Here is a 26,989-nt window from a genome sequence, read left to right as displayed (position 1 = left end):
TCCTCTTGCGGCCACGCCCAGGGAGGTTGGCTACAGTTCCATGAACCTTAAACTTCTTAATAATATTTGCAACTGTTGTCACAGGAACATCAAGCTGCTTGGAGATGGTCTTGTAGCCTTTACCTTTACCATGCTTGTCTATTATTTTCTTTCTGATCTCCTCAGACAACTCTCTCCTTTGCTTTCTCTGGTCCATGTTCAGTGTGGTGCACACAATGATACCAAACAGCACAGTGACTACTTTTCTCCATTTAAATAGGGTGAATGACTGGTTACAAGATTGGAGACATGTGTGATACTAATTAAAGAAACTAATTAGTTTGAAATATCACTATAATCCAATTATTTATTATCTTTTCTAAGGGGTACCAACAAATGTGTCCAGGCCATTTTAGAATATCTTTGTAGAATAAGCAATAATTCATCTCTTTTCACAGCTTCTTTGCTTTATTCTATGACATACCAAAGGCATGCAAGTATACATGATAAAATAGCTTTTAATTGAGCACGTCTGTATATATTTGTTTTTTTTGTTTGTTATGTGCTTAGTTGCTTTTATATTAATGTAACAGGTTTAAGAACCAAGATCTGTCATTGATCATTTTTAATTAGATACTAAATACTTGAACACAGCATACACTTGTATTTCTAAAAACATGCTGTTAAATCAAGATAAGAGCTCCCTGGCTTCTCAATGAAACACCCATTTATCATTCTAGCACGTTTTGGAATCAAATTGCTCCATGTTGCTCCTTGTACCCTGAAGTAATGATCAATATACAGGGTGGTTAAAAATCACTTGGGGTATATACAGTATCCACTCATCATGTGGTTTATCCAGCTACTTTCTTTACAATGCTGGTTTTGGTACACACAGGACAAGCCCTGGGGAAACACAGTGAAGCGATAAAAAAAAACAAAAAGCCCAAAGGAAAGGTGCATGTCCCAGTTGGTTAACACTAAAATACAAAATGTAAACACAAAAACAAAAAGGCAAACTCAATATGGTCACCTTTCGTTTCAACTAGCAGCTCCAGGAGAGCGCTGCACAGAACTTTTGAAGCTAAGGTACAGTATGGATGTTGTTAGACCTTTGATTTGAGAGACCCCAACAGCAATTATTTTTTTATTTCTCCATGGCTTATGTGCTATTTCTTAAATACAGCTCACTAAAACAGCATGCGTGAATATACCCAGGTCACTTTATGGCATCCCTGTATATATAGTATGGCTGAAATGACATACAATTTACATGCATATATGTGAAACACAGCAGCTATCCCGCATGCACTACACCAGGAATACAAGATAATTTTTAGCAGCAATTGTGTTCTTCCACTGTACTTCACATTTTAAAGTGCTTAGTAATACCATCAACTCTGTACTCAAGCGTATCATCTCAGCAAGCAGGGGAAACTTTTGCTACTATTTAATATTGAATTGAATTGAATAATAAAGTGGCTAAATTCTCAGACCACAGGTATGCACTTGCTGCTGAATGCCAGCTTTTGGCTCAGCACTACAGAAGAACAGGAAACACATGTGTAAAATGTGTCATATAAAGTAGCCTGTCACAGTATCCCTGAAATGTGTTAAAATTCATCCATAAGGTAAAGGGAAGGCAGGTGACTTAGGTTTCTCACAGTGGTAATAAATAAATAGAACAATATAAAAATCACCACACAAAGCACGTGAATCAAACACATATGGCCAATATTCCTTTAATAATGTCTTACAATAATTATTGTTTGTTTTATCTACAACCATTTTCATGTTGGAATGCTCAGAAACCAAGTTTTTTGCTCAGTTGCAAAGAGATTTGACAACATTGTAAAATCCAGGAGGTGCACATGGGACCTTCCATTACACCATTTGCATTATGGAAGGAAGTCATTTTTTAATTTTTATATATATATATATATATATATATATATATATATATACATACATATATATATATATATATACACACACACACACACACACACACACACATATACATATATATATATATATATATATATATATATATATATATATATATATATATATATACACACATATATATATATACATATACATATATATACACATATATATATATATATATATATATACATACAGTACTGTGCAAAAGTTTTAGGCAGGTGTGAAAAAAATGCTGTAAAGTAAGAATGCTTTCAAAACTAGACATGTTAATAGATTATATTTATCAATTAACAAAATGCAAAGTGAGTGAACAGAAGAAAAATCTAAATCAAATCCATATTTGGTGTGACCACCCTTTGCCTTCAAAACAGCATCAATTCTTCTAGGTACACTTGCACAAAGTCAGGGATTTTGTAGGCATATAGTCAGGTGTATGATTAAACAATTATACCAAACAGGTGCTAATGATCATCAATTCAATATGTAGGTTGAAACACAATCATTAACTGAAACAGAAACAGCTGTGTAGGAGGAATAAAACTGGGTGAGGAACAGCCAAACTCAGCTAACAAGGTGAGGTTGCTGAAGACAGTTTACTGTCAAGTCATACACCATGGCAAGACTGAGCACAGCAACAAGACACAAGGTAGTTATACTGCATCAGCAAGGTCTCTCCCAGGCAGAAATTTCAAGGCAGACATGGGTTTCCAGATGTGCTGTCCAAGCTCTTTTGAAGAAGCACAAAGAAACGGGCAACGTTGAGGACCGTAGATGCAGTGGTCGGCCAAGGAAACTTACTGCAGCAGATGAAAGACACATCATGCGTACTTCCCTTCGCAATCGGAAGATGTCCAGCAGTGCCATCAGCTCAGAATTGGCAGAAAACAGTGGGACCCTGGTACACCCATCTACTGTCCGGAGAAGTCTGGTCAGAAGTGGCCTTCATGGAAGACTTGCGGCCAAAAAGCCATACCTCCGACATGGAAACAAGGCCAAGTGACTCAAATATGCACGAAAACACAGGAACTGGGGTGCAGAAAAATGGCAGCAGGTGCTCTGGACTGATGAGTCAACATTTTAAATATTTGGCTGTAGCAGAAGGCAGTTTGTTCGCCGAAGGGCTGGACAGCAGTACACGAATGAGTGTCTGCAGGCAACAGTGAAGCATGGTGGAGGTTCCTTGCAAGTTTGGGGCTGCATTGCTGCAAATGGAGTTGGGGATTTAGTCAGAATTAATGGTCTCCTCAATGCTGAGAAGTACAGGCAGATACTTCTCCATCATGCAATACCATCAGGGAGGCATCTGATTGGCCCCAAATTTATTCTGCAGCATGACAACGACCCCAAACATACAGTGGCAGTCATTAAGAACTATCTTCAGCGTAAAGAACAAGGAGTCCTGGAAGTGATGGTATGGCCCCCACAGAGCCCTGATCTCAACATCATCAAGTCTGTCTGGGATTACATGAAGAGAGAGAAGCAACTGAGGCTGCCTAAATCCACAGAGAACTGTGGTTAGTTCTCCAAGATGTTTGGGCCAACCTACCTGCCGAGTTCCTTCAAAAACTGTGTGCAAGTGTACCTAGAAGAATTGATGCTGTTTTGAAGGCAAAGGGTGGTCACACCAAATATTGATTTGATGTAGATTTTTCTTCTGTTCACTCACTTTGCATTTTGTTAATTGATAAATATAAACTATTAACATGTCTATTTTTGAAAGCATTTTTACTTTACAGCATTTTCACACCTGCCTAAAACTTTTGCACAGTACTGTATATATATATATATATATATATATATATATATATATATATATATATATATATATATATATTATGGATAAAAAGTTTAATCTTTAATAATGCAAATCTATAGTAGCACCCTTTAAAATAAACAATATCCAAACATTTGCCTACTTTAATGCATTTTTTTGTATTGTTTCCATTATGCCAAATATGCAGTTTTGTGTGACTAAATAATTCTGTTTGAACATGGATAATGTCTGAACAGATATTTCGAAACATACATTCCAGGTTTATGAAATTTAAGAGTTAATATACAGTTTGATACATGTTTAACCTATTAGACTCCAAACAAATCATTTGATTAAAGTTAGGAGTTAACTTCCAGTAAACTCCCACTAAAAACACAACACAACTGTTTTACAAACATTCTAACAAATATTACTATAGACACTACCTAGAATGGTGAATATTACATTTAACAAACTATAATTTTCTGTTCCTCTCAAATTGCTTTATTTATACACCTAAATTAGCTCAACAATAGATATAAGATTTGTATTTTCCACTGGGTCCGGTTTGTATCAGTTTGTATTTCAGTAGGGATGTACCACAGTAAGTGACTTTAGTTACCTTTAGTGGTTTGTAACTAGTATCCCTACACATCTATCCACTAACAACACCCTTTTAAACCAAATGTCAAAATATTATTTTCAAATTAAATGTTTAAAATTTCTTACATTTGCTGTATTTCATTTTTTTTATTTTTTAGTGTAACTTACAAAACCCTTCTAAGTTATCATTTACCAGGTACCCCACTTGGAAATGAGCAACAACTAGCATTTTGCTTTGCCTGGGTCATTAGTAGCAAGGAACTTTAAAATCAAGGACAGGTTGCTATTTTAGGCATTAGGCCACTTCATAACAGGGCTCCTGTCCAACTGACTTACAGTACTTTAACTGAAATAATTTATCTTCTGCCTCACCTGTCAAAACTCCCTCTGATGACAATTCTTGGAGCCCACTCCCTTTTTTATATGCAAGAGACATGTATACTCTGTCATTAATGCACAATGGTTGCTGAGTGCTGGTGTATGTCTATTTCAGAGGCTTTTGTAGTTTTCCTTTGCTAAATGTGCGTTTCACAAACCGACAGAACTAAATAAAAAAGTATTTGCATTCTTGTGAGATGGTACGTAGAGTGGTCAGTGGAGATGTCTTATCTGTGCTGAGATCAAGAAACACTGAATCTACTGTGCCATTATCATTTTTAATATAAAGATTATTAAATTAGCAAAAAGAGAGAATGAATGGAACAGAGTACATGTTAAATGTTACAGGGCAAATTAAAACAATGTGGATGTCAAGAACACTTGAAGAGATCAAAATTAAATTCCATGTGCTTCATGCATCTACTCCAAGAACATCTCAATTAACACAAAAAAACTCCCTTTCAGTCTTAACCATTTACATTTGTAGTATTGGAGTGTTGGCATCTATGTTTAACAAAAGTGACAAGGTCAGTCTTTCTCACCCTAAACTTTTACCCAGATTTCAAATATGAAGGTTCAGGGTCTGTAATGCTGTTGAACAACAGCTACTAAGAACAGCTACACCAAATAATTCTTCGTTGGTCCACTTAAACTAGATGTCTGTCCCAAGAGTCTAAACGATCTTGAGTGGTGGACTGCTGCTGTTGCACAATACAGAGTAATCAAGCCCTATTGAAGCTCCTTCAAACAAAAAAACAAAACAAAAAAAAACAAAACATTGCCTCGATTGTTTTAATCAGTCTTCTTTAAACTTTACATTTGATCAAAAACCATCTTAAACAAATGCCACTGCAATACAATAAAAACTAAAAAAAAAAAAAGAAGAAAAAAAAAAAAAAAAGTAGTGAGTCAAACAGTTATTTTATTTATGTTCAGGTAAAAACATGAACCCGACGAAGAAAATTATTGCAGATCTCAAAAACCAACACATGAACAGTTGGACAGAGCATTGCTTACAGGTGCCTTATCCATGTCCATACATGTCAGGAGCGCTCAACTGTTTGTTCCAAGCTAGCAGCAAAAAAAAAAAAAAGTGTGTGTGTGTGTGTATATATATATATATATATATATATATATATATATATATATATATATATATATACACACACACACACACACACACACACACACACACACACATATACACACATATAGAGATAGATGGATTGATATAGAACTACAGCAAAATTAAAATAACCAGCCATCTCACTGCCAACAGAGCAAGGAACTGCATATTAACTTTTTTTCCTTACATTAATGTGAAATGCTAGCTGGCCATAAAACAATAAAAAATGATCGACCTGCTCAATTTTGCTTAACTACAAAATATAAATAGAGCACTCTCAGCTTTTATTAATATGATTTTCTTGCCAGATATAATCTGGTACTCAGCAACTAGTGTGTCTTTCAGAGATTCAGCAAAAATGACCTACACTAAGAAACTATAAGCAAAATACTATGTAATTAAAGCGTTTTGATTATATTTGTAACAATGTGATGAAACGCTTTAAAAAATGGAGACTTTTCACAATTTTTAACTTAGGGGGGAAACTAGGGTTTTGATTTTTACCCGCATTCAACCACCTGTAACAACTATCTGTTTGCAAGATAAAGAAATACACAAAAAAGAAGAACCCAAATACAACACACACACATTGGTGGTATATTATACAAACAATGTAAATGGACAAACTAAAAACCAGGGAAAATGACGAGTGAACATACGTGAAGCTAAATCACAACGCATCTGATAATTTATGGCTGTACAAAAAAAAAATAATCTTTGGAACAAAACTATAGACTTTGCTAGATGGAAATACACACCCCAAAATTAAACTGCAAAGTGACATTTGTTGTTCTACCATCCTGAAAAGAAAAATCCCTTTTCAAATATCACACAGCAATGCAAGTTTAAAAATGTCACCCATCAATTTTTCTTTTTTTTTTTCCCCAACTCTTCAACTAAAGATATATCATTAGTCTTCAGTGAAATCTGTGGGGCATGTAATGTCTTTGTGGGAGAAGGGGCAGCAAATATGTATATCAAGTCTGTAATTTCTGCAGGCTGCTTTCTACAGCAAGGCGGCTGTACACACATTGCCTCAATGTAGGTGATAAAAAAAAAAAAACACATGATTTCTTTCTCTCTTTTACTGTAAAAGGCATTTAAACGTTGCAATCAGGAGAGGTGGAACGATTGCTGCCCCTCTCTAGCAGCTATCAACAGTTTTTGACGCATTATATCAATACTAGAGTAGTCTGGTAACTTGAGATAGTTGACACAGGTCATTACAGAGGGCAGAAAATCATCAGGATTCTCCGTAGACTCAAATGTCTTGCGGACAATGGTCAGCGGGGGGTTCAAACTCCTGAAGCCTGTATTAAATAAAAAACATAAAAATAACACAACTGACTGAAGAAACACAGATCAGTTCAGTGAACAGTCGATTAAGATTTTAAAAATAGATTTATACTGAGTTTCTTTGCTACATAAAGCAGCATCTTTGAACCTATATAAAATGTTCTGCTTGAAGCCTCGACATTACATGGTTCATTAAAACTTAAATACAGTAGAGAGTCAATTATCCGATCGTTGATCAACCATACTGTCTAATCAACCGAACGCACCTGTAACCACGTGATGAATTACAAGTGGTGTATTACGCAAACAGCTTCTGCTGCTAAAACGGCTACAAGATTTAGCTGCCAAAAAAAGGACCAGCAGACTGAGGCAAACGAAAGTTACAGACCACCAAAACCTTAGATGGAGCAATGTGTGCTTTAAGTTGTTGCAGTTAAGCAAATTAAAACAGTCATCTTTCAGTCAACATTCTTGGTTTTTCTTCTATTTTGTCAGTAAGGCCTGGAGATCCTGTCTATGTTATTGAGCAGCCAATAACTTATTTTATTCACTTCAATTGCACGCTATTACAATGTCTTAACAGCAAGTATCAAAGTATAGAAACATTTTACAGAATTTTTGAAGTTTAATGATTCCTAAAGTTCAGTAATGTGCCAAAGTTGTACTGAAGTGTATTCTTTGATGATTTTAAAAGTTTGGTATATGCTATGTTTAATATTACAGTATTTCATTACCTTCACTGTATGTGGTAATTTTACTGAATTGCATTAATTTAAATGATTTGTAAAGCTTTGTAATGTTATATGCTTAATGTGATAGAATAGGTTGCGAGCTACATATCATCAGTAGGTACTTGTGTATGTTAACTTTATTCTATACATTAAAGGTACAGTAATTGTTTTTAATACCTGTTCAATTATCCATACAAATCGACTATGCGAACTAGTATCGGTCCCAATTAGTTCAGATAATTTATTCTCTACTGTACATTCAAATGCTTGGTAGGAACTACATAAAAATGAAAATAACATACCTCCCACAGGTAGTCTTGGACTACCAGTAACAAACTGTAGAAACAGCCTTTGGTGCTCAGCATCAAAACTGCTGAGAATTTCAAACAGGAACTTGACAGCACGACTGTTGACAGAAACGGTTGGAGAGGAGTTACAAAATGAATCAAGCTGTCTTGAATGAAACAGTTGTTTTAAAGTAGGGTTTTGGGTTTATGGTTTGCCTGCACCCCCAAAAACACTTAATGTTAACATAACATTAAATCCAGTTCCATTTAAATTAACCAGACTATTGTGAACAAGTAGTAAGCAGCATTTAACCAGATTAATAAAATTGTCCCCAGTAACTGGCATAATTTTCCACACAACTGAATATCTAGACTTTTCAATTATATTTCTTTATAATGCAGATGGGCTGCTTCTGTACTAAATCAGGCAAGTAACCACAAGATTATTTTGCCTTATCTACTGTTAATTTTTAACATGCGTCATGCTCAGCAGTAGTGGTAGTAGTAGGTACAGCTAGTGCCAAAGGCTTGCACCACCCTATAGAATTAACTTATTTTGCCTGACAGTCAAAAGAAACCTGCTGAATAATGTTACGTTAACATATTGAATTATATACCGCTTTGTAGTTTTCCATATACTTAAACTGACAATTGAAAAAATGTGACATTTTGAAATAACTTGAAATACTGTACTTGCAAGAAGTAAAAAAAGCTTTAGTGGCAGGAATCTTTAATTTACAGTAGTTGTTTGTGGACCCATTAAATAGCAACTGGCAAAGACAGTCGTCTGCAAGCGCCAATGGGCTACGTAAAGCACAACCACCTTAATTGGATCTGCAATGATCACATCAATAGCCCCGGGGGACCGAGTAAAAGCGGAAAACTGCCAATCAGCAGAGATTTCTCATCTCTGAGTAGTACTATTATGCTTTTGCGATATGTTGTAGTTTCCTTGATTACATGATGTTAAATAAAAGACCTACAATTATATACACTTTTTTTATAATTAGCCTCAATCCTAAAATTATAGGTGATGCAAAACTTTTGGTCATAGCTGTACATTTAGAAAAAATGCAGACAGAAGTTATACGTTTCAAACATCTATGTAACAGTTACCTGTCATGGGTATACCCATGGTCTGGTCTACAGCACTCCATTAATGTTTTAACATCCCAGGTCTCCGACTTGCTACCACAAAGCAATTGATCCAGCTGTATATAAAAAAAGGTGCTTTAAATATTAAGAGGCTAAGGGGTACCAATGTTTCCAAGGCCATTCCATGAAACCTTGCCAATCCGTCAAGGGTTTACAGACCTAATATTCAAATATTGTGCATTAAAATTAAATGTTGTAATTGTAATGTTTCCTTTTAATTAAAATTAGAGCTCTACAAGTTCCATGATATGTAATTGTCTACCCCAAAACATTCAGTAAAATGAGAACCAAGATATAACTGAACTGGCCTAAAACACATTTCTGTAAAATCTCTTACATGTTCAAAGCTGGAGTAGACAAAAAAGTAAAGGGATTGCAGAACTAGAAGAAACTGATTTCCACAGACCACTAGAGAAATATATACTGCAGGTTTACCTCTTCAGGATAGAAATACTGCAGGTGCTGCAGAGGGAAGACTGACTCGAATCCTTCCCTGAATGACTCAAACTGTCTGGAAACACCTTCATTCAAAGTCCAGTACACAACCAACTGCAAAAACATGGCAGAAATTTGATAAGTTAGGGAGCAGGACAAAATGTGAGAACAATACATATTGATCCTGCTGGCCTTTCACAGAATACTGTAATATCATATTACCAAAATATTACCTCTCAATACAACACAACAATAGCAACTCTTCCAACACACCCATAATTATATTACACATACCCTTAGATACTCTTCTAGATTGTGGATGTTTACTGGGACATCCTTGCCTCCTTTCTTTAACTCAATGTTAGGAAAACCTGGCAAAGTGAAGTCAAGACCCAAGTCTTCCACAGAGCAACCGTTCATGTTCAGACTTTCTAAAGACTGCTGCAGAGATTCCCTTGACTGTAAAACAAAGACAGCTCAATTGAATCATTCATCTACTGTTGACCAAATGTAAAATTAGTTAAGTTCTATTAATCAATTTTAAATTTTGTTAGCTTAACCTCTGAATTTAAATAGTATCATGCATTTTCTTTTGACATCTTAAGAGAAAGAGTGCCACCTGGTGCTGGAATGTGAAAGTGTTCAACACCAATCTAAAAGTTGAAGAAAAAGGTTTCTCTGCCATTGAAACCAGACTGCTGCCTTTACCTGCGTCCTATCCTGTTCCAGTTTCTTTTTCTGTCTGATGATGTCCTCAAGGTGATGAATTGATTTGGCTACGCCAGGATCAATGTTAATGAGGTCATGGGAGCTGACTGAGGACTCATGACGCAGCATCCACTTGTAAAATGGCAGCCCAAGAGGAAGGTCCAACTAATAATAAAAAATAAAAGAATAATAATAATAATAATAATAATAATAATAATAATAATAAGAAGAAGAAGAAGAAGAATAAATGGGCTTGAAGATACTGTGTAATGAATTTGCCACATCTTTTCATTGATATTATGACCGGTAGGATTACATTACAGCCATAATCTTTTTCCTCGCTCTAATATAGGCATCAAGATATTCAATTCTTTATTGTTTAATCAGGACGGCAACCTATTGAGATGTACATCTTATTTCCAAAGGTGTCCTAGATACACAATTCAAATCTATGCAAAAAATACAATGCCTAAAGAATTTGCATCCAAATATACACACTGCTGTGCAAACGTCTTAGAGACATTCAGGAGTTACAATATGTGGATGTTATGAGCATCAAGAATTTACTCAAAGATTCCACTAGTGTTTTCTACTATTATAACAACTTTGACTGTTATTAATACTGCTTAGTTTGGGTGAGAAGAAACCAAGTTTGCCATTTAGCAATCTTTAATGCACATTGATCAGAATATTCAAAAACTTGTGAACTCAAAGTAAACTATACATGAGCAGCTAATATGAAGTGTTGTAGTAACTAATCCATCACATTTACCAATCAAATCTAACTGAAGACTCACTGTCAGTTGTTCCTTGTCATTAACAAGTGTTTCTCTCTACACATCCATAAAGCTAAAAGCCCACTTTTCGTACTGCACAATACAGATCTATCACGATTAACTGTAAGCTTAAAACAAAATGGATAAAATTTCAGTAGAAGATCGCCATAGAACTGTGTTTCTGCATAAAGAAGGAAAAATATTGAGTGAAATAGCTCGCATCACTTTATTTTCAAGGTGTGGTATACGAAGCATAATCAACAAGTACAGAGAAATATCATCTGTAATTGACAAACCCAGGACTGGAAGACCCAAAAAGCTGTAACTGAAACTTATAAAGAGCCTTGCTTGAATCCAACAATTAAGCATGGAGGACGTTCAATTCAAGTTTGGGGGTGCATATCCTCAAGTGGTGTTGGAAAATTGATGGTATATTGACTGCAGCAATGTATAAACAAATTTGAATCCACTGTGCTATCCTCAGTGGTGCAAGACTTATTGGTCCAAACTTCATCTTACAGCAAGATAACGATCCAAAACTCTTCGCTGGAATAATTAAAACTTATTTGCAAAAGAAAGAGGAAGCTGGAGTCCTTCAACGCATGGAATGGCCCCCTCAAAGCCCAGATCTCAATATCATTGAAGCTGCATGGGACTACTTGAACAAAGAAAGTAAAAAAGATTCCCAGCAACTTAGATGATCTCTGGAAGGTCTTGGAAGAAGCGTGGAACACCATTCCATAAGAGTTTATAACACAATTTGAAAGTGTCCCAAGAAGAATTTCAATGGTTTTGAAGGAAAAGGGTGGACATATTTACTATTAGTTTATATCAAGGTATATTGTGTATGAATTTGGTTATTTGAGTAAGATTTTTTTTCATAAAGGTGTATTTGCATTGAACACAAAGTTTTAGTTTCCTTATGCATCAGAGTAGAAAAATGCAAAATGTCTAAGACTTTTGCACAGCAGTGTACATAGCAATTTAAATATGTAAATAACTTGCCAGTATCAAAAAAATGTCAACTGTATGCATTATAAATTATGGATTTGCTTTTACATAACATGCAAGTATCCATTCTGTAGCAAGGACAGAACACTATTTGCTTGTGAACCTACCAATCTGAAATCCATGATGGCCTTGGCCATTAATTTTCCCAGAAAACGAAACTTCATCTTAATCTTAGCTATATGAGCCGGTTTAGTTGTCCTTCCAAAAGGAACAGCAAACAGACCCCGTGAATTGAAGACGTACTTGGTCCCTTCTTGGCTTCCTGTTGGACAAAGAAATTGTTTGAATATAAACAAAAATGAGCTTCTCCACTTATTTTATTAAAAAAAAAGGCTTGCTCAGTTTTATTTTCCATGAAACACATAATCACAAGATACAACAGAAAGAGAAGGTCTGTATAGAGCAGGGGTCTCCAACCCTGGTCCTGGAGAGCTCCTATCCAGCAGGTTTTATAGGTGTCTTCACACCATCAGTGGCTAAAGATCTGGAACACATGTTAATCTTGACTAATTAAACCAATAATTGGTTCAATTAAGTAAATGAGAGATTGGTTGAAACGAAAACCAGCAGCCACAGTTGCTCTCCAGGACTAGGGTTGGAGAACCCTGGTATAAAGACACCCGATAGTGTAACACTGCTTTACCTTTTGGGTTTGACAAGGCAACTTCCTCTCCTCTCCATAAGCCAAGGTCAGATCTCTGCAGTTCCTGAGATACAAGTGCATAAAACTCCAATGTGGGTCCCAGGCCAGTTCCAACCTAAAAATATTAAAAGTTGAAAATCTGGTATTGCATCTCTGCTGACATCTGATTTTAATTTATGGCGATTCAGTTCTTTTAAAAGGGTCCCTTCACACTGAGTTCACTTCAAAATCGAACTGAGTTTTGTTCAAGTGAAAGAGAATCAAAGTTAATTTGTTTTCACAATGCAAGAAACCAAACTTAGTTAATCTGACTGGTTCACATTCTTATTTTTGTAATCTGAGAGCGTGTTAGTTTCACACCCAATTTTTGTAAGCAAACTCAGTTCATTTTTCTATATCCGTGCAAGAGGTTCACCTGTGATGCAGTCAGGTGATGTCAGAGATGGCAGCATTGCACTATGTTCAATACGAGGGGTGGGAGATCAGATAAGTGCATAACTCATAATATGTAATTTTGTTGAATATCAATGCAATACGATAATGCCAGGATATTAATTTAAAAAATGTACTGATTTGGCATTCTTCCAATTCAGAGTGTATAGCTTTTGCATCTTTCACTACTTTTAAGAGTTTGATTGTCAGTGTGGTTTCATTAGAACCACCATTGATTACACAGTACAGTTAGCAAAAAGTGAACTCAGAACCATCAAGTTAATTTGGACATTTTACATTAACCTCCAAATGATCCCAAGACTGTACTTAAGCCCTCAACAAACCAAATGTGAAGGAGCCCTTAAACAACAATAAAAAACTTTGCTAATGCAATTCTGAACCAAAATATGCAATACCTCATAGCCCAATAAACATTAATTTAAAAGCGGATTTATTTGAGAACACATACTTCATTTTCGTACTGTATTTCCAACATTGCTCTTGAGCTGCCAAGATCTTGCATTACTGATTCAGCTTGTTTCAATAACTCTTCACGGTTTATAGTGCGCTGTAAAAGAAAGGAAAATAAATTTCAGAAACATTTATACATAAGTAAAAAGCAGAATTAAAAAATGTAAGTATAATAGAGGGCATTTCAAAAAAGTTCATGCACATTGCGTTTCTTTTGTCTTGCTGGTGAGACTGATGTACATCCATTTATCTGGAAAATGGTGATTAAAAAGTGCATCTGACATGAAGTTATAATCTCACCTTCTTCCTGTCTAATCGCGGTGCAACTCTGCTGTCTTGGGAATCAGACTGATTAATTTCTGGATTTGTGTCCAGTAACCGCTGCATGGCCCGATCTCGATCAAAGGCTGTCACATAAAACAGCATTTGTCGGGTATCGAAGGGGAAGAAAAATGGGCTAAAAAAGAAAGCAGCAATCTTTTATTTACAAGACATACAAACATTTAATTTTACAATTTTAAAAGGCTGTTTTATAATAAATTATATGTATACCTACCAAACACTTGCCAGATACACAATAGTAAATGCTTACTATCTAACAGTACTGGTTTTAGACATTAAAAGGTATCCTGATGGACATTGTTTAAAGACAACAATTTACTTGGGTGCGACAGCAAATATAAAATAGGCGCTCCCAGTAGGAGACCAGTCTAATCCATATTTCATTCACTTTTTTTCTTGCAATATGTTAACATGAAATCTTTAACCACAAAACTGCACAACTGATATTTCACATTTCTTGTATAACTTACCAGGTTTTCCCAAGCTCTGTTAGCCACGGTGGGATGTTACCAGTCATGATAACCAAGGGATCCTGAAGTTGCCGGTTAGCTTTTGCAGTAAGTTTGCTGTTGATAAACTCACTGGTAGGAATAATCTCTTTGCAGGTGGCATTCTACAAACAAACCATGTATGAATTAGTCCATCGTTACACTGATAAATGACCTGCAGGATTATTTATATATGTGTAATTCAAGAATACAAAAATAGCATGTACCCTAATAAAAATGATCACACTTACATCGTATAGATAAAACCAGTATCTGCTTACTGATTGAAGAACTCTTAGAAGTAGGATCACATCAAGAGAAGGGTCCTCAAATGTTATGTTTTCAGGTGGGACTGAAATTAGGTAATTTTCTAATGGGTTTGCCACTGTAGGACACACCCCATCTGCAAAAAAATTAAACTTTTAAAGTCTGCATTTAAATGCACCATTGCTTTAATAAATTAAAATCCACAAAAGAACAGTTCCTACCATGCCACAGTTCATCATGCTTTTTTGCATTTCGAGGGGAGGTTTTAGTTGGTGCGGTTTGTGCACGTCCTCTCTTTCCACCAACCACATCCTTATTGCTATCTTCATCTTCTCTCACTGGCTTGTACCTAAGAAAAGGGATCATTTTAATACTCTGTTAACTTAAGTGGAAAAGCTAAACATTTCTATTTAGTCTCCCCACATATGAGCACATTTGTACAACTGAATGTGCCAACTAATACAACTGCGACATTGTGAAGATGCATTCTATTAAACACATTGAGCTATGTTCTTTTAAAAAAAAACATGTTCTGTACATGTTCTGAGACAATATAGCCAATTACTGTATAAGACTATTAGGATTAAAGTTTTTACTACCCTGAAATGATCTTATGAAAACAGAGGAAGTGTTGCACAGAACATACAAATACCATATTGTGTGGGTCTTTGTCCAGATTCCAGCCCTTCCTAAGGGGTTGCTTTCATCATCTGTGGACTCGCGCTCCTCTTCAGCCTGTATACTAAACTGTCTAACTGCCTGGTAAACCGTCATGTTGTATGGTAGCAAGTGGTCTCCAATGTAAAACTGTAGCCTGTGCCTCACGTTTCCTGAATTCAAAAACTGTGCAGCCTAAGAAAAAAATGAAAATCCATAGTGTTAGAAAACAAGACAACTCACCCTCGCCCCTTAAGAGAAAAAAAAGTAATCAATTGTACGTGCCAGAGATTCGTCAATTTCGTCATCTGACCCATCGTCGTCACTGTCTTCATCTTCCTCTCGAATTCTTCCATACCCTAACAGATACATAGTTTTTGACTTGAAAAACCTTAAAATCATTCAAGTCAATGTCAATTATACACACAGACATTTTAAATCAATAAATTAATAAATCAACTTCAAACCTCTGACAACAAGGTATCTTTCAATAGCCTGTACCAAAGCCAACGGATCTATTTTCACTGGGCCACCCTTCCACTGTTTTACGGTAGAACAGTCTGGATGTCTCTGAAGCTGGCATTTTAGCTGATGGGTGTTGAAGAATTTCAAGGCCTGGGATCCTCTGTTCAAAACAAACAAGTTCAAGTTACATAAAAGCAGAGCTCTAATTTGCAAGCTGTGCGTCGCCAGGGGCGGCGGGATGTAAAATAGAACCTGCAAAATGTATTTATTTATTTATTTAAAAGAACGTGTGATCGTACTGTGAAGTCAACAAACAAATCCAAAAAAGCAAAGCACTAAAAGTTTAGAGAATACGAACAAAACCCACCAAACCATTCGTTTCAAACACACAGCTGGTTTAAAATTGAGGAACGATTCTATGACCCTGTGTAACCTGTGCATACGCACTGGAGAAAAGATCGCTGGTAAATCACATATGTTTACAGGCTGCCCTATGTTTAAAAAAGATACTCTACATCAGTGGTGGCCAATGCGTGGATCCTAAGAGATTTTTGGTGGATCTCGGGACAAATCAGAACAAGCACTAACATACAAGCACACAACAGTTTTTGTTACAGGTGATGAGAATAGCCTTCTGTGTCGTCCAGCAGTAGCACAGATGAAAATATCCCGACAGTTTCTGTATATGAGACTAAAAAAAATGCTTGGGCGAACATACATTTTAATTTAGGCGCATGTGTGCGACTAGAAATTCCTAGGTTGACTAAACAAAAACGTTATTTTTTTTATCATCTGAAAATAAAAATAAAAAAGTCTGTCTGATCTAAACTCTCAAAGCTCAATCGTAATGTACTCTGGGAATGTAGTCTATTGGTGTCCACTGCTCACTGTTAATCACACATTAAAAACTACAAATCCCATACCGCCATGCTACCATAACAGGCAAGTAGCACATTCTGAGAAAGATGCTACCAAGCAGTTAAAAATCATTTAAGTTGGAAAAAAAGTTATTGTAATTATGTTGATGCAAGAGTATTGAACTGCACAAGTGTTATGAAAGAAAGGAAAAAGGGTTTGTAGATATTCAATAATAAATGTAAGCATTTTTTTTTTTGTGTGCCCCTAAATATTTCAGTGCACGCCTACATTTTTTTAACTTGTGCCTAAAATAAAAGTATACAGTGTGGCGAATCAAGCTTGTAGTAAAACCTAGAATGGGAGAAACTGCAATGCAATAAGAGTCTTATTTCCATCTCTGCTTTTGTTGTTACACTAGTGCAACTCCCAGCATCAGGTATTTTGACATATCTTTTGGCTGTTGTCAGTCAAAACTCTTCTTTGCTTTCTGTGTAACAGGGATGTTCAACTTTCAATATGCTGTTTTTTTTAGCAGTCTACCATGAAAGATGGATGTTTATTTTTTTTTATCATAGAGAAAAATGTCTGGTTGTTAAATAGTTATATTTTATATTTTATATCAGTAATATTGATTGTATACATTTCTTTTAATATCAGTAGAACAATGCATTACAAAAGAAATGGAGTTATAGAACAAAGAATCTTTCAGTTGACCCCTTAATTTTTAGTTGGCTACCAAATTTTGAAGCCAGATGCCCCTAAAGGATTTTGGCAAACTTTGAGACCTGTAAAAATAAGCAGGAAAGTGCAGGGGGCTGAAAACTGCTTCTAGAGAGCTGAAGTACTATAAAAACAGCCAAGTCAACAGTTTCACCGTTTTAAAAGTGGAGGAATTAGCAACCACAACTTAATTCTTAACCCCTCATTACAATTCATACCTGCTTCCTGTTCCATTCCCACTGGGGAAGTCATGCACTTTAACAGGGAACTGTTCCATCTGGCTAAGACAGTTGTTCATTTTGTGCACAAGAGCCATTAGCGGTCCATTTTCTAAAGGCTCTAATCGTCCAAGAGGTTCCAGTCCTGGGGGCTGAGCCAAAAAAAACAGAACAAATACTTTTAGTAACACATACCCCATACAAAAAAGACAGATCAGTTGATTGCATCCTGAAAAGTAGATCACCATGATCTACATCAACAGCAAATAGTACAGCACATCATAAAGCTCTCAAAATTCAGGATGTAGTTCTTAAGATACAGCAGTAGCTTTCTACAGGTAAGTGGCCATAATCTACATTCACATTAGGAGAAGCAAGATCTGATAAAAAAAAAATATATATAAATGACGGGCTCCCGAGTGGCGCATCCGGTAAAGGTGCTCCGCGTGGAGTGCACGAATGCGCCCTATAGCCTGGACGTCGCCGGTTTGAGTCCAGGCTATTCCACTGCCGACCGTGGACGGGAACTCCCAGGTGGCCTAGTGCCGGGGGGGGGCTGGGCTTAGGTCAGCCAGGGTGTCCTCAGCTCACCGCGCACCAGCGACCCCTGTGGTGTGTATATATATACACATACATGCAAAGTTTAGAAATGTTGATATGCCCAATGAGAATTACCCTTTATTTTAGACAATATTATTGTAACTAATTATTGTAAACTATTGTTGAAAACATTTATCAAATATTTAGAAAGTAATTCAAAGTGATCTTACCGGACAGCCAAAGAACACATGCAAGAATCTCTTTAATCTGACATCACGGTTCACAGTGTCTTTGTCACTTCTGGAGGTCAAATAAAGCAGCAGTTGTTTTACAAATCCACTGTGCTGGATTTCAAATGAGGACACATCTGACTCTGAGACTATACTGCTGATTTCTACAAGGCACTCTGTTCCACCATCCACCTAAAGAAACAGAACCACCATTACTTGAGACATTCTACCCAGTAAATAAATTATAAATACAAAGACAGTTTTGCAACAGCCTGGACAGAATAACCCCCCCCCCCCCCAAAAAAAAAGAAAAGAAATTCCTAAGATACATGTTACCCACTTTGTATCGACATTATCAACACAGAATACAAATACATTCAAAATAAGACTTAGCTGCAGACCTGTAGACTGAGTTGTTCAGTAGCAGTGCAAAGTCTCTGTAGTACATTCAGTGCAGGATTGCTTGTATCTACGTTCTCAGAGCTGAAGTTGCGTTCCACAAACTTACTGGCCTGCTCTTTTATCCAAGCCCTAATCTTATCCCTGTGTGACAAAGAAATGTTTTAACACAGACTTCTAAAACATTTATATATCAAAAAAGACATAGCACTAATTGGTTAACATTGCTGTGGTCCAAATGCTACTTTAAATCTATTCAAATCTTACCTGTTATTGGATACAGAGTCTTTTGGAGGAACCCGTGCCAGACCGCTGACTCCAGCTGTGCGTGGCAGTTCAGAATTGGTGCTGTTCGTTTGAGTGCTTAATTTTCCCCAAGTTTTTGGGTTCAAACTTGCCAAGAATGAAGATTTGGGAGACTGTGTGGTAGTAGGACTCTTAGCTACAGAGAAAATAAAAGGAAAAAGATGACATTTTAAATCACCACAATACATTTTAAATAGACATTTTTTGCCCAGTACTTCATGTTTAAGGGGAAGACTAACTGGTATTCACTCATTTGTAATAGCAATGTCATAACCAAGTAGCAACATCATAAACATTTACCCGCTCATCTTATCAAATTGGCATCAAAAAAAAAGCAGAATGCGTGTACCTTGATGGTCAACTTTGTCATCATCTCTGGGAGGAGAATACTTTGGCCTTCTTGGACCACGCTTTGGCAGCCGTTTTCTCTTTAGGACATCACTTAATCGACTAAAACAATATTTTAAAACGTATCATGTTATCTTAAAGGCTTCAACAAAATTCACTAATGTGAGTATTTAGCATGCTCCTGAATAGCCAGATACATTTTATACAACCATTTCATTAAAGTTCAGCTTTGCAGTTAAATAGCATGCATGCTCCTGAATAGCCAGATACATTTATACAACCATTTCATTAAAGTTCAGCTTTGCAATGAAATATGTGTGTAACACAATTCAACTTTCTCTTACCCCTGGGGACTAAGATCCAGAGAATCATCCATGCTGTGCTGGAAGCTGGGAGAGCCTAGGTCTGGGGTTGCATTGGCTGCAGCAGTGGTAGTTGCTGTACTAATTGTAGTTGTACATATACTTCCAGTCCCACTGGTGCAAGCCTTGGGAGGGCTAGTAAGGAGAGTCTCCGATTCAGCTAGATTTTTCACCTGGTGCATCACACCTTAAAACAAATATTAGGTCAGGAATGCAAGAAATATTAACTTCAACAGTCTCTTATTTCACAGTGTGGTTATACTGCTGCTCCTCTAATTATATATATATATATATATATATATATATATATATATATATATATATATATATATATATATATATATATATATAATTTACTTAGTTTGGTTTTAAATTTCTAGCTTATTCTTTGGCACAAACCATGTATAGTAAATGCTCCTGCCAAATGGGCAAAATTAATTAATCTGGCAGCGTTTTAGGCTAGATTTTGGGCACCCCTGTGGCACAGAGTAATATATTACATCATTGCCAAAATGTGAAGACTCATTATTACCTTCTCTTCTGAAATAAACACCAAATACATCGGGTAACTTCTGCATTAAAATCTCTGCCATTTGTAGAGCTCCAACTACAATCTTCAGATCCTGACTGGACAGCATGGAAGCAATGTGACTGAAACATAGAAGGATGACATAAAGGTTTACATCAAACTAAATTGTTGATTATATGCCCATATCTGTCTTATGTTAAGTAAAGTGTGGTTCAGCAGGGAAATAGTGATTAAAATGTAGCCGAATAGCCTATTTACATTTGCATACAAGACAAAACACATTGACAAGGAACAAAACACGACTACAATCCCTAACTCGACAAGTTTTACAAGGATGTACAAATCAATGTTTTTGGTCCCGACAAATGTGGCAAGGTGCTTAAAATGCAAAGGACTGTTATCCATGAAAGGTTTACATGTACTGCTAAAAGGTACAGTACCTACCTAGATACAGCACCTACCTAGATACAGCATGATTTTTTAGCACATCTTTTAGAAGTTCAGCATCAGCAAAATAAATAATCCTAAGAATTGCTCTAAGGCACTTGTGTCTGACTGCAGGTCCAGCTGAAGAACTGTACACTTCATACAGCACACCAAACAAAGTTTTTATAAAGCATTTTGCCAGTTCGGGGTCTTCCTTCATCAGTTGTGCCCTAGCATCTTCCTTCTTCACTTCCAAATGACCACCTTGAAAATAATAATAAAAAAAAACATCAACACCAGTTTTAATCATACACCACCTGAGCAAGGAGCTAGCAGAAAAACGAAATTACATTACACCCCCCCCAAAAAAAGTGTTAATCTTTTGTTTAAATATACATACACAATATGCGCATTAGTAAATGTTTGCCATCCCAGTTGCATTGGAAATTCAGCAAAAAGTCTAGATTTCCTAAAATAACTGAGAAATCCAAAAAAATATTTGAAGGCTGCCCTAAGACAAACAAAATGTTTATAAAAACACAAAACCAAAGGAAAGTCAAAATTGTGTTACAACACAAGATCCAGTTAATGTTGGCATGCCAGACTAAAATATGTAAAATTGCTACTTTGTGATTAATAAACATTACTCACTGGTGTTGGGGTTGGCTAAAGGGTTGGGTTTTCTCTGAATTGCTCGAGCCGTCCCTGTATCCTCATTGATCTGCTGCATAGAATTAAAATCAATAGTATAAACACGTCCAAGGGTGGATAAGCTAATCTCATCTTCACCATTCTGATGAGCTGTCTGTGAGCAGAAAGATAAGAGGAAAAGATCAATACTTCTTGGAAATACCCCAACTAAAATACAGTTGGGAGAATTAAAAACAAAATATTAAGCTTTAGTCTACCAATAAAGTTTTTTTTGTTTTTTTGTTTTTTAAATCTGGAATCCGGTTTTATTTAGGCTACAGAAAAGCTCTACATAAAGTTAAATGAGGTTCTGAAACCATTAAAAATGCATTAAGGGATCATTTACATACCAGTAAGTCTTTACGGGGTTTATTATTATGCAGTGTACTTAACTGAAATACAAGTTCTACTTTTAATTCACAATGTTGGCCTGAAATTGGAGGGGGGGGAGCACACAGAGCATGCTGTACTTCACTTATAAAGTATGAAAAGTGCCCAACAGTACCTCAATTATCCGACTGTCAATTCTGTTATATGGATGCCACAGGCCTCTGTCATCTCGCCACTGCCAGATTGCACCATCTGTGTTCTGAGTGTTTCCCTTTTTGAGCATTGTATCAACTGCAAAGATTCCCTCTCTGGGCAGGCATGGCATAAGCTCACTGAATGACAAAAAAGGCAAAGACAAGAATAACATGCACTTATTGACAATATAACAAGCTTATAGACACGATCAGAAAATGTATAATTCTCTCAAATAAAGGCATAGTGTGTTTTGGTTTAAAAAAATTAAAAATAAATAAATAATTCACCTGTCTACCAGCTGGTCACAGGTGAACACATTTTTTTCCTTTATTTAAAATGACCTTATTTATAAAATTATATTATTCATACAAATATTTCTGTTTAACGTATTTGAACCAATGATGTTACAGGTGAAAAATTCTCCGCTTGCAATGTGCAATGCAATGTGAGCTGTTCTTTTTTTAATATCTGAATGATAAGTGGTCATAAGGTGAAATAAGTTTAAACCATATTTTAAATTAGCAAGTGCTAAGAAATTGGATTTGGAGAATTCCATTAGGGTAAAGGCAAAAAATTACCAGATAAGAGAAGTCAGCTCATAGAGTTCCTGGGGGCTACGTGGTACAAGATCAATCTGTTCTTGACAACTGCCATTTGAAGCTCCACACAGAAGGAATCGGAGAGTTTCTGCTATATCTGTAAAGAAATTTAACATTTTATACTCTGAAACTGTAGACTACTTCAAAATACGTTATTTAAATGTAAATATTTTCTTAACAAAATGAGCTATCCGTCCTAGAAAAGTTAAAATAAATAAATTAAAAAAAATATTGGTGGGAGGAGTGGGGAAGTTTCAATGCATTACAAAACTAAAAATTGGGACGTTTTCAATTGTTTTGGGTTTCTTACACAAACAAGGTACTTACTCTGTTGCATGAGCTGCACGGCCAGACTGGGGCAGTTGGAACACATTAGAGAGAACATGCGCACCACCATAATAAACATGCCTGAGCTCAAGATGGGAGGAGTCACAACTAAGAGCTGCTGGATATTTGTTAACAAATCCTTAGACGCAACCTGCTGCAGCAAGTTCTGAAAGGCAACAAATAAAACACATTATTAGAGACAGATAAAAGCAGAGAAATACGTAAAAAACCATTTGTTTGCAGTAGAGTTCCACAGCAATATATTTTTTTTTTTTGACAAAACTGAGGATTCAATGGCTTTGAAAAATTTCTGAAGCATCATGTAAGCTGGATACAGAAAGGTTTTGATCCTGTCATTACAGGACAAGGTGTTATTATGAAAGTTACCTCCTCATGCTGAAAATTGTCCACAAGCCGGGCAAAGCAGAGGCAAGTGCTTTCAACCGATTTTTTATCCTACAAAACATTTAAAACAAAACTGTTAATCAAATCAAGGCAATTCCATTTAGTTAAATGTTTAAAGGTTTAACATCAACATATTACCGTAACAAAACGTTGAATAAGTCGTTTTTCTAGGCATTTTTGCAGGGCCCTTAAAAGGGGGCGCGACTAATACACTGGTGCGACGTATGCGCCGGTGTGTCTAATATTGAACTACTGTACCAGCGCCACAATGTGATTACTACATCCATGGTTATGTCTCACACAAACTTATTTGTCAACAACCTGATTTATTTGTTCGGCATTCAGGTCATGTTGCTAGGTAGAAACACAAATCCACTGTTCTAATTAAAAGTTTTAATTTCTTACTTTCAACGCCCTTACTCATTTTGAATGTTAAGCGCAATCTTTCAGACTCTTGACTGACCGCCTCTCAAACTTCACAGCTGTACTGCTTCACTTAGTGTTAACCACCCAGCTGCTTATCCCGCGATTTCCACATGGAGCGCATGCGAGTCCAAATTTGTAACTCCCGTGAGAATAGCGTGCAGACACATTTATATGCATCTGCAAAGTTCAACATGTCTTTTTGATGTGCTTCAATGAAAAAATAAGAAAATTTTATTGTAAAAGTATATGCAGTTTTATTTTTTACTGGTAGATGGCAGCAGTCCCTAAGAAATGTGCTTGACAGACCAGGTCATCTGTATATACACAGCTGAGAGTGAAACATGGATGCCTGTGTATCTACAAAGAATAAAACGAGGAGATTTCTTTATTTATTTGTTGGTGTTACGGGTTGTAAGGAAGCCTTGACAGGTTTAGTACTGGTCAAAACGACCTATTTATTTAATGTACCTACACTTCAGAGATAAATACACCCGTGCCTGAAACTGGGGAAGACACTGTATATGAAAATTTGCGACGCAGGTTTTCTAATGTTTATGTGCTTGATAAAGACGTTAGCATTGATGAGAGTTTGAAATGCGTCTGCTTTGAAATCTATCACACAAAACAAAAATCAAAAAAGTGATATGCCTGCACAAGTATTAATATTATAACAATATTATAATTCTGCCATTGTAAAAAAATATGTTATTTATACTTATATAATGCTGCCATTGGAAAACAAATGATGTTATGTTGTGATCTATATTATAATGCTACAATTGGAAACACATTGTTGTTATTTAAGTTCTACTGAAATACTGTATTTCCGTTTATCATAATCGCAATAAAATTGTCATAAATTGTTTGTCCAAATTGCTTATTTAAGGGCTAGAATGAAAAATCTGCAAAAAAAAAACAAAACATGGAAATTGCCAAAATAAATGGGCATCTGGGTGGTTAACACACTAGCTGTCAGTCTCTATGAATTTCCTTATTCCCACCCTCCCGAGCCATTGATTTGTCAAAATTCAAACTGAATAAATAAATTGTAAAAAAAGTATTTTAAAACACTTAAAAGGTGGTTTTCCTAAAACTGAAGTCTCAAAAAGTGGGGAGTGACTTTTTACGGTAGGTTACTATATCACCAATTGAACATGTTACAATTACACATGCTGCTATGGACAGGGTCAACCACCAGTTGCTTCTTTGCTAGCAGAGGGGTCAGGGCTTGAAGGCTGATGTTTAGTTTGAAAAAGACAACACAATCATAAGCAGCAAATGGTATAACACGTATGTATCCAATGTATGCTCCCCAGGGGTCACTGCAGCTTTGGTTTACCCAAAATACCATGTGTCACTACTTAATGTTCCCCCCACCCACTTAACATCCAGACATTAAAAACCTATGCTGAAGGTACAAGTTCTGTTTGAAATACCTTATTTACACCTTACCTTATTTAGTATACTTTTTTCACTTTACACACCAACCATGCAGAATTATATAAATAGCACAATATTTGTCACATCTTAGTAAACAAGATGTGTGTGAGCTCCACATCAAAAGTTTACCTGGTGGGTTAGCCTCTGGGTGAGTAAGGGCAGCGAATCTGAAACAAAGTGGAACTCATCTGGGGTGATGCTCTGGCAGCAGTTTGCAGCAATAGCCAAGGCATTTCTCTGAGCGTTGATGCTGAAAAACTCCAGATACAGCAAACAGTCTGCCAAACCTCCCTATAATCAAAATGTAAAATATATTAATGAACCTATATTTGACTGCTTAGCTTCAACATCAAAATTAAAAGTGTGATGACCAAGACTCTTTATGAAAAAGCAGCAGCACTGGTATTGTTTAATAATGTCTCTGAATTTTAAAATAATCTGCTGGATGAATATGCAAAGAATTTGCCAGTCCCATACTTACAGCCTGTAGAATTGCCTTGCTGTGTCGGCGTGACAGCATTTCCAGAGCTGTCAGGGCCTGTTCTGCCACATCAATAAATTGGATAACTTGCAACTGGGGAAAGACAGAACAGACATTTGTGTATATGATTAGAGAAATATTGAAAAACTGACTGCATTTAAAAAATGTGTATAATTAAAAGTACAGCTTGGGCAATGTGGAGAAGGAAGATAATTTATTTTTTGCTTAATTTCTCCCCTCCCCAGCATGCTGAATGTGTCACTAGGGTGTTAGTCAAGAGGTGAAACAGGCATTTAAATAGACAAGCTGATGTTTTTACCAAATCAGCCATCAGAAAGATGACCAAGTATGCAAGCATCTATTAGATGATGCACTACCCCTTATTCAGGGGTGTCCAATCCTGGTCCGGGTCTGGTGTCGCTCCTGGTTTTTGTTCTAACTGTGCCCTAAATTACTTAATTAGAACAATAACTGGTAATAATTGGTCCAATTAAGTAATTTAGGACACACTTGGAACTAAAACCAGAAAGGACACCAGCCTGCAATCTCGGGCTAGACGGATGTTCATCTGTGAACAATGATGAGAAACACAGGAAATGCAGGATGCACAGGAAGGATGCACACATATCACTATTAAACATGAACACATTATTAGTAGGCAACTAAACAAACTTTGTACAAATACGCACAAGGGTCATTATCATCCGAAACTGCAATGTTGACTCAATCACATCTAGAATTGTTTAGTTACCTTTTCCAGAAAGACTGGAATAGCATCAACCACCACAGCCGATGACCTGGGAAGTGCTTCCATCATGTATGTCAAAGCTCTTGATGCATGGTTCATCTGTCAAGAAAAAATAAAACCTTAGAAACACCACATGATTACTGAATAAAACTAGTTAATCATAAGAAACTACAGCAGCATAAACAGATTTTTATGATTTCCTGCGTGGTTTCAGAATCCAGTGATTAGACTGTAAATTATGACAGAATATGCACATTAAACTGTTTTCCTCCAAACATATTAACTAATCTGAAATTAATTTATAATAAATGACCAATAAAAATACTTACAATGTCAAAATTGTGCTCCATTTGTAATAGGGTTATCTGGAAAAAAGAATTACATTTATCACTTTTAATAGCTTATTATACAAAACCCTGCATTTGCTGCAATAATGAAAAACACATTAATCCATCTCAA

At 36.2% G+C, this 26,989-nt stretch overlaps 1 protein-coding gene across 5 annotated transcripts in view; it reads right to left on the bottom strand.

The window, feature by feature from the left end:
- Positions 1-4,927: 4,927 nt before the first annotated feature.
- The window catches only part of LOC117416870 (E3 ubiquitin-protein ligase TRIP12-like), a 42,077-nt gene continuing 20,015 nt past the window's right edge, over positions 4,928-26,989 (bottom strand). For 3 of the 5 annotated variants that reach the window (XM_059034474.1, XM_059034476.1, XM_059034475.1), the window contains exons 10-42: positions 26,860-26,895; positions 26,534-26,629; positions 25,783-25,875; positions 25,431-25,592; positions 23,418-23,486; positions 23,031-23,196; positions 22,683-22,800; positions 22,085-22,241; positions 21,541-21,694; positions 20,925-21,153; positions 20,467-20,585; positions 19,917-20,121; positions 19,574-19,674; positions 19,186-19,360; positions 18,921-19,062; positions 18,520-18,711; positions 17,750-17,901; positions 15,956-16,113; positions 15,774-15,847; positions 15,484-15,683; positions 15,053-15,180; positions 14,816-14,967; positions 14,547-14,689; positions 14,035-14,191; positions 13,733-13,831; positions 12,832-12,946; positions 12,296-12,450; positions 10,402-10,566; positions 9,988-10,152; positions 9,694-9,807; positions 9,220-9,314; positions 8,119-8,222; positions 4,928-7,099 (exon numbers count right to left, since the gene is read on the bottom strand). In XM_059034474.1, the coding sequence (XP_058890457.1) occupies positions 6,903-7,099; positions 8,119-8,222; positions 9,220-9,314; positions 9,694-9,807; positions 9,988-10,152; positions 10,402-10,566; positions 12,296-12,450; positions 12,832-12,946; positions 13,733-13,831; positions 14,035-14,191; positions 14,547-14,689; positions 14,816-14,967; positions 15,053-15,180; positions 15,484-15,683; positions 15,774-15,847; positions 15,956-16,113; positions 17,750-17,901; positions 18,520-18,711; positions 18,921-19,062; positions 19,186-19,360; positions 19,574-19,674; positions 19,917-20,121; positions 20,467-20,585; positions 20,925-21,153; positions 21,541-21,694; positions 22,085-22,241; positions 22,683-22,800; positions 23,031-23,196; positions 23,418-23,486; positions 25,431-25,592; positions 25,783-25,875; positions 26,534-26,629; positions 26,860-26,895 (4,587 nt within the window). In that variant the 3' untranslated portion in view covers positions 4,928-6,902. The remainder of the gene's footprint in view (positions 7,100-8,118; positions 8,223-9,219; positions 9,315-9,693; positions 9,808-9,987; positions 10,153-10,401; positions 10,567-12,295; positions 12,451-12,831; positions 12,947-13,732; positions 13,832-14,034; positions 14,192-14,546; positions 14,690-14,815; positions 14,968-15,052; positions 15,181-15,483; positions 15,684-15,773; positions 15,848-15,955; positions 16,114-17,749; positions 17,902-18,519; positions 18,712-18,920; positions 19,063-19,185; positions 19,361-19,573; positions 19,675-19,916; positions 20,122-20,466; positions 20,586-20,924; positions 21,154-21,540; positions 21,695-22,084; positions 22,242-22,682; positions 22,801-23,030; positions 23,197-23,417; positions 23,487-25,430; positions 25,593-25,782; positions 25,876-26,533; positions 26,630-26,859; positions 26,896-26,989) is intronic. The other 2 variants (XM_059034477.1, XM_059034478.1) reach the window with 2 other exon arrangements.

Source organism: Acipenser ruthenus, chromosome 12 (genome assembly GCF_902713425.1).
Source record: "Acipenser ruthenus chromosome 12, fAciRut3.2 maternal haplotype, whole genome shotgun sequence".
NCBI classification, from domain to species: Eukaryota; Metazoa; Chordata; class Actinopteri; order Acipenseriformes; family Acipenseridae; genus Acipenser; species Acipenser ruthenus.
Note: the sequence above shows the minus strand (reverse complement) of the source record. Positions and strands in the feature narration are given on the sequence as shown.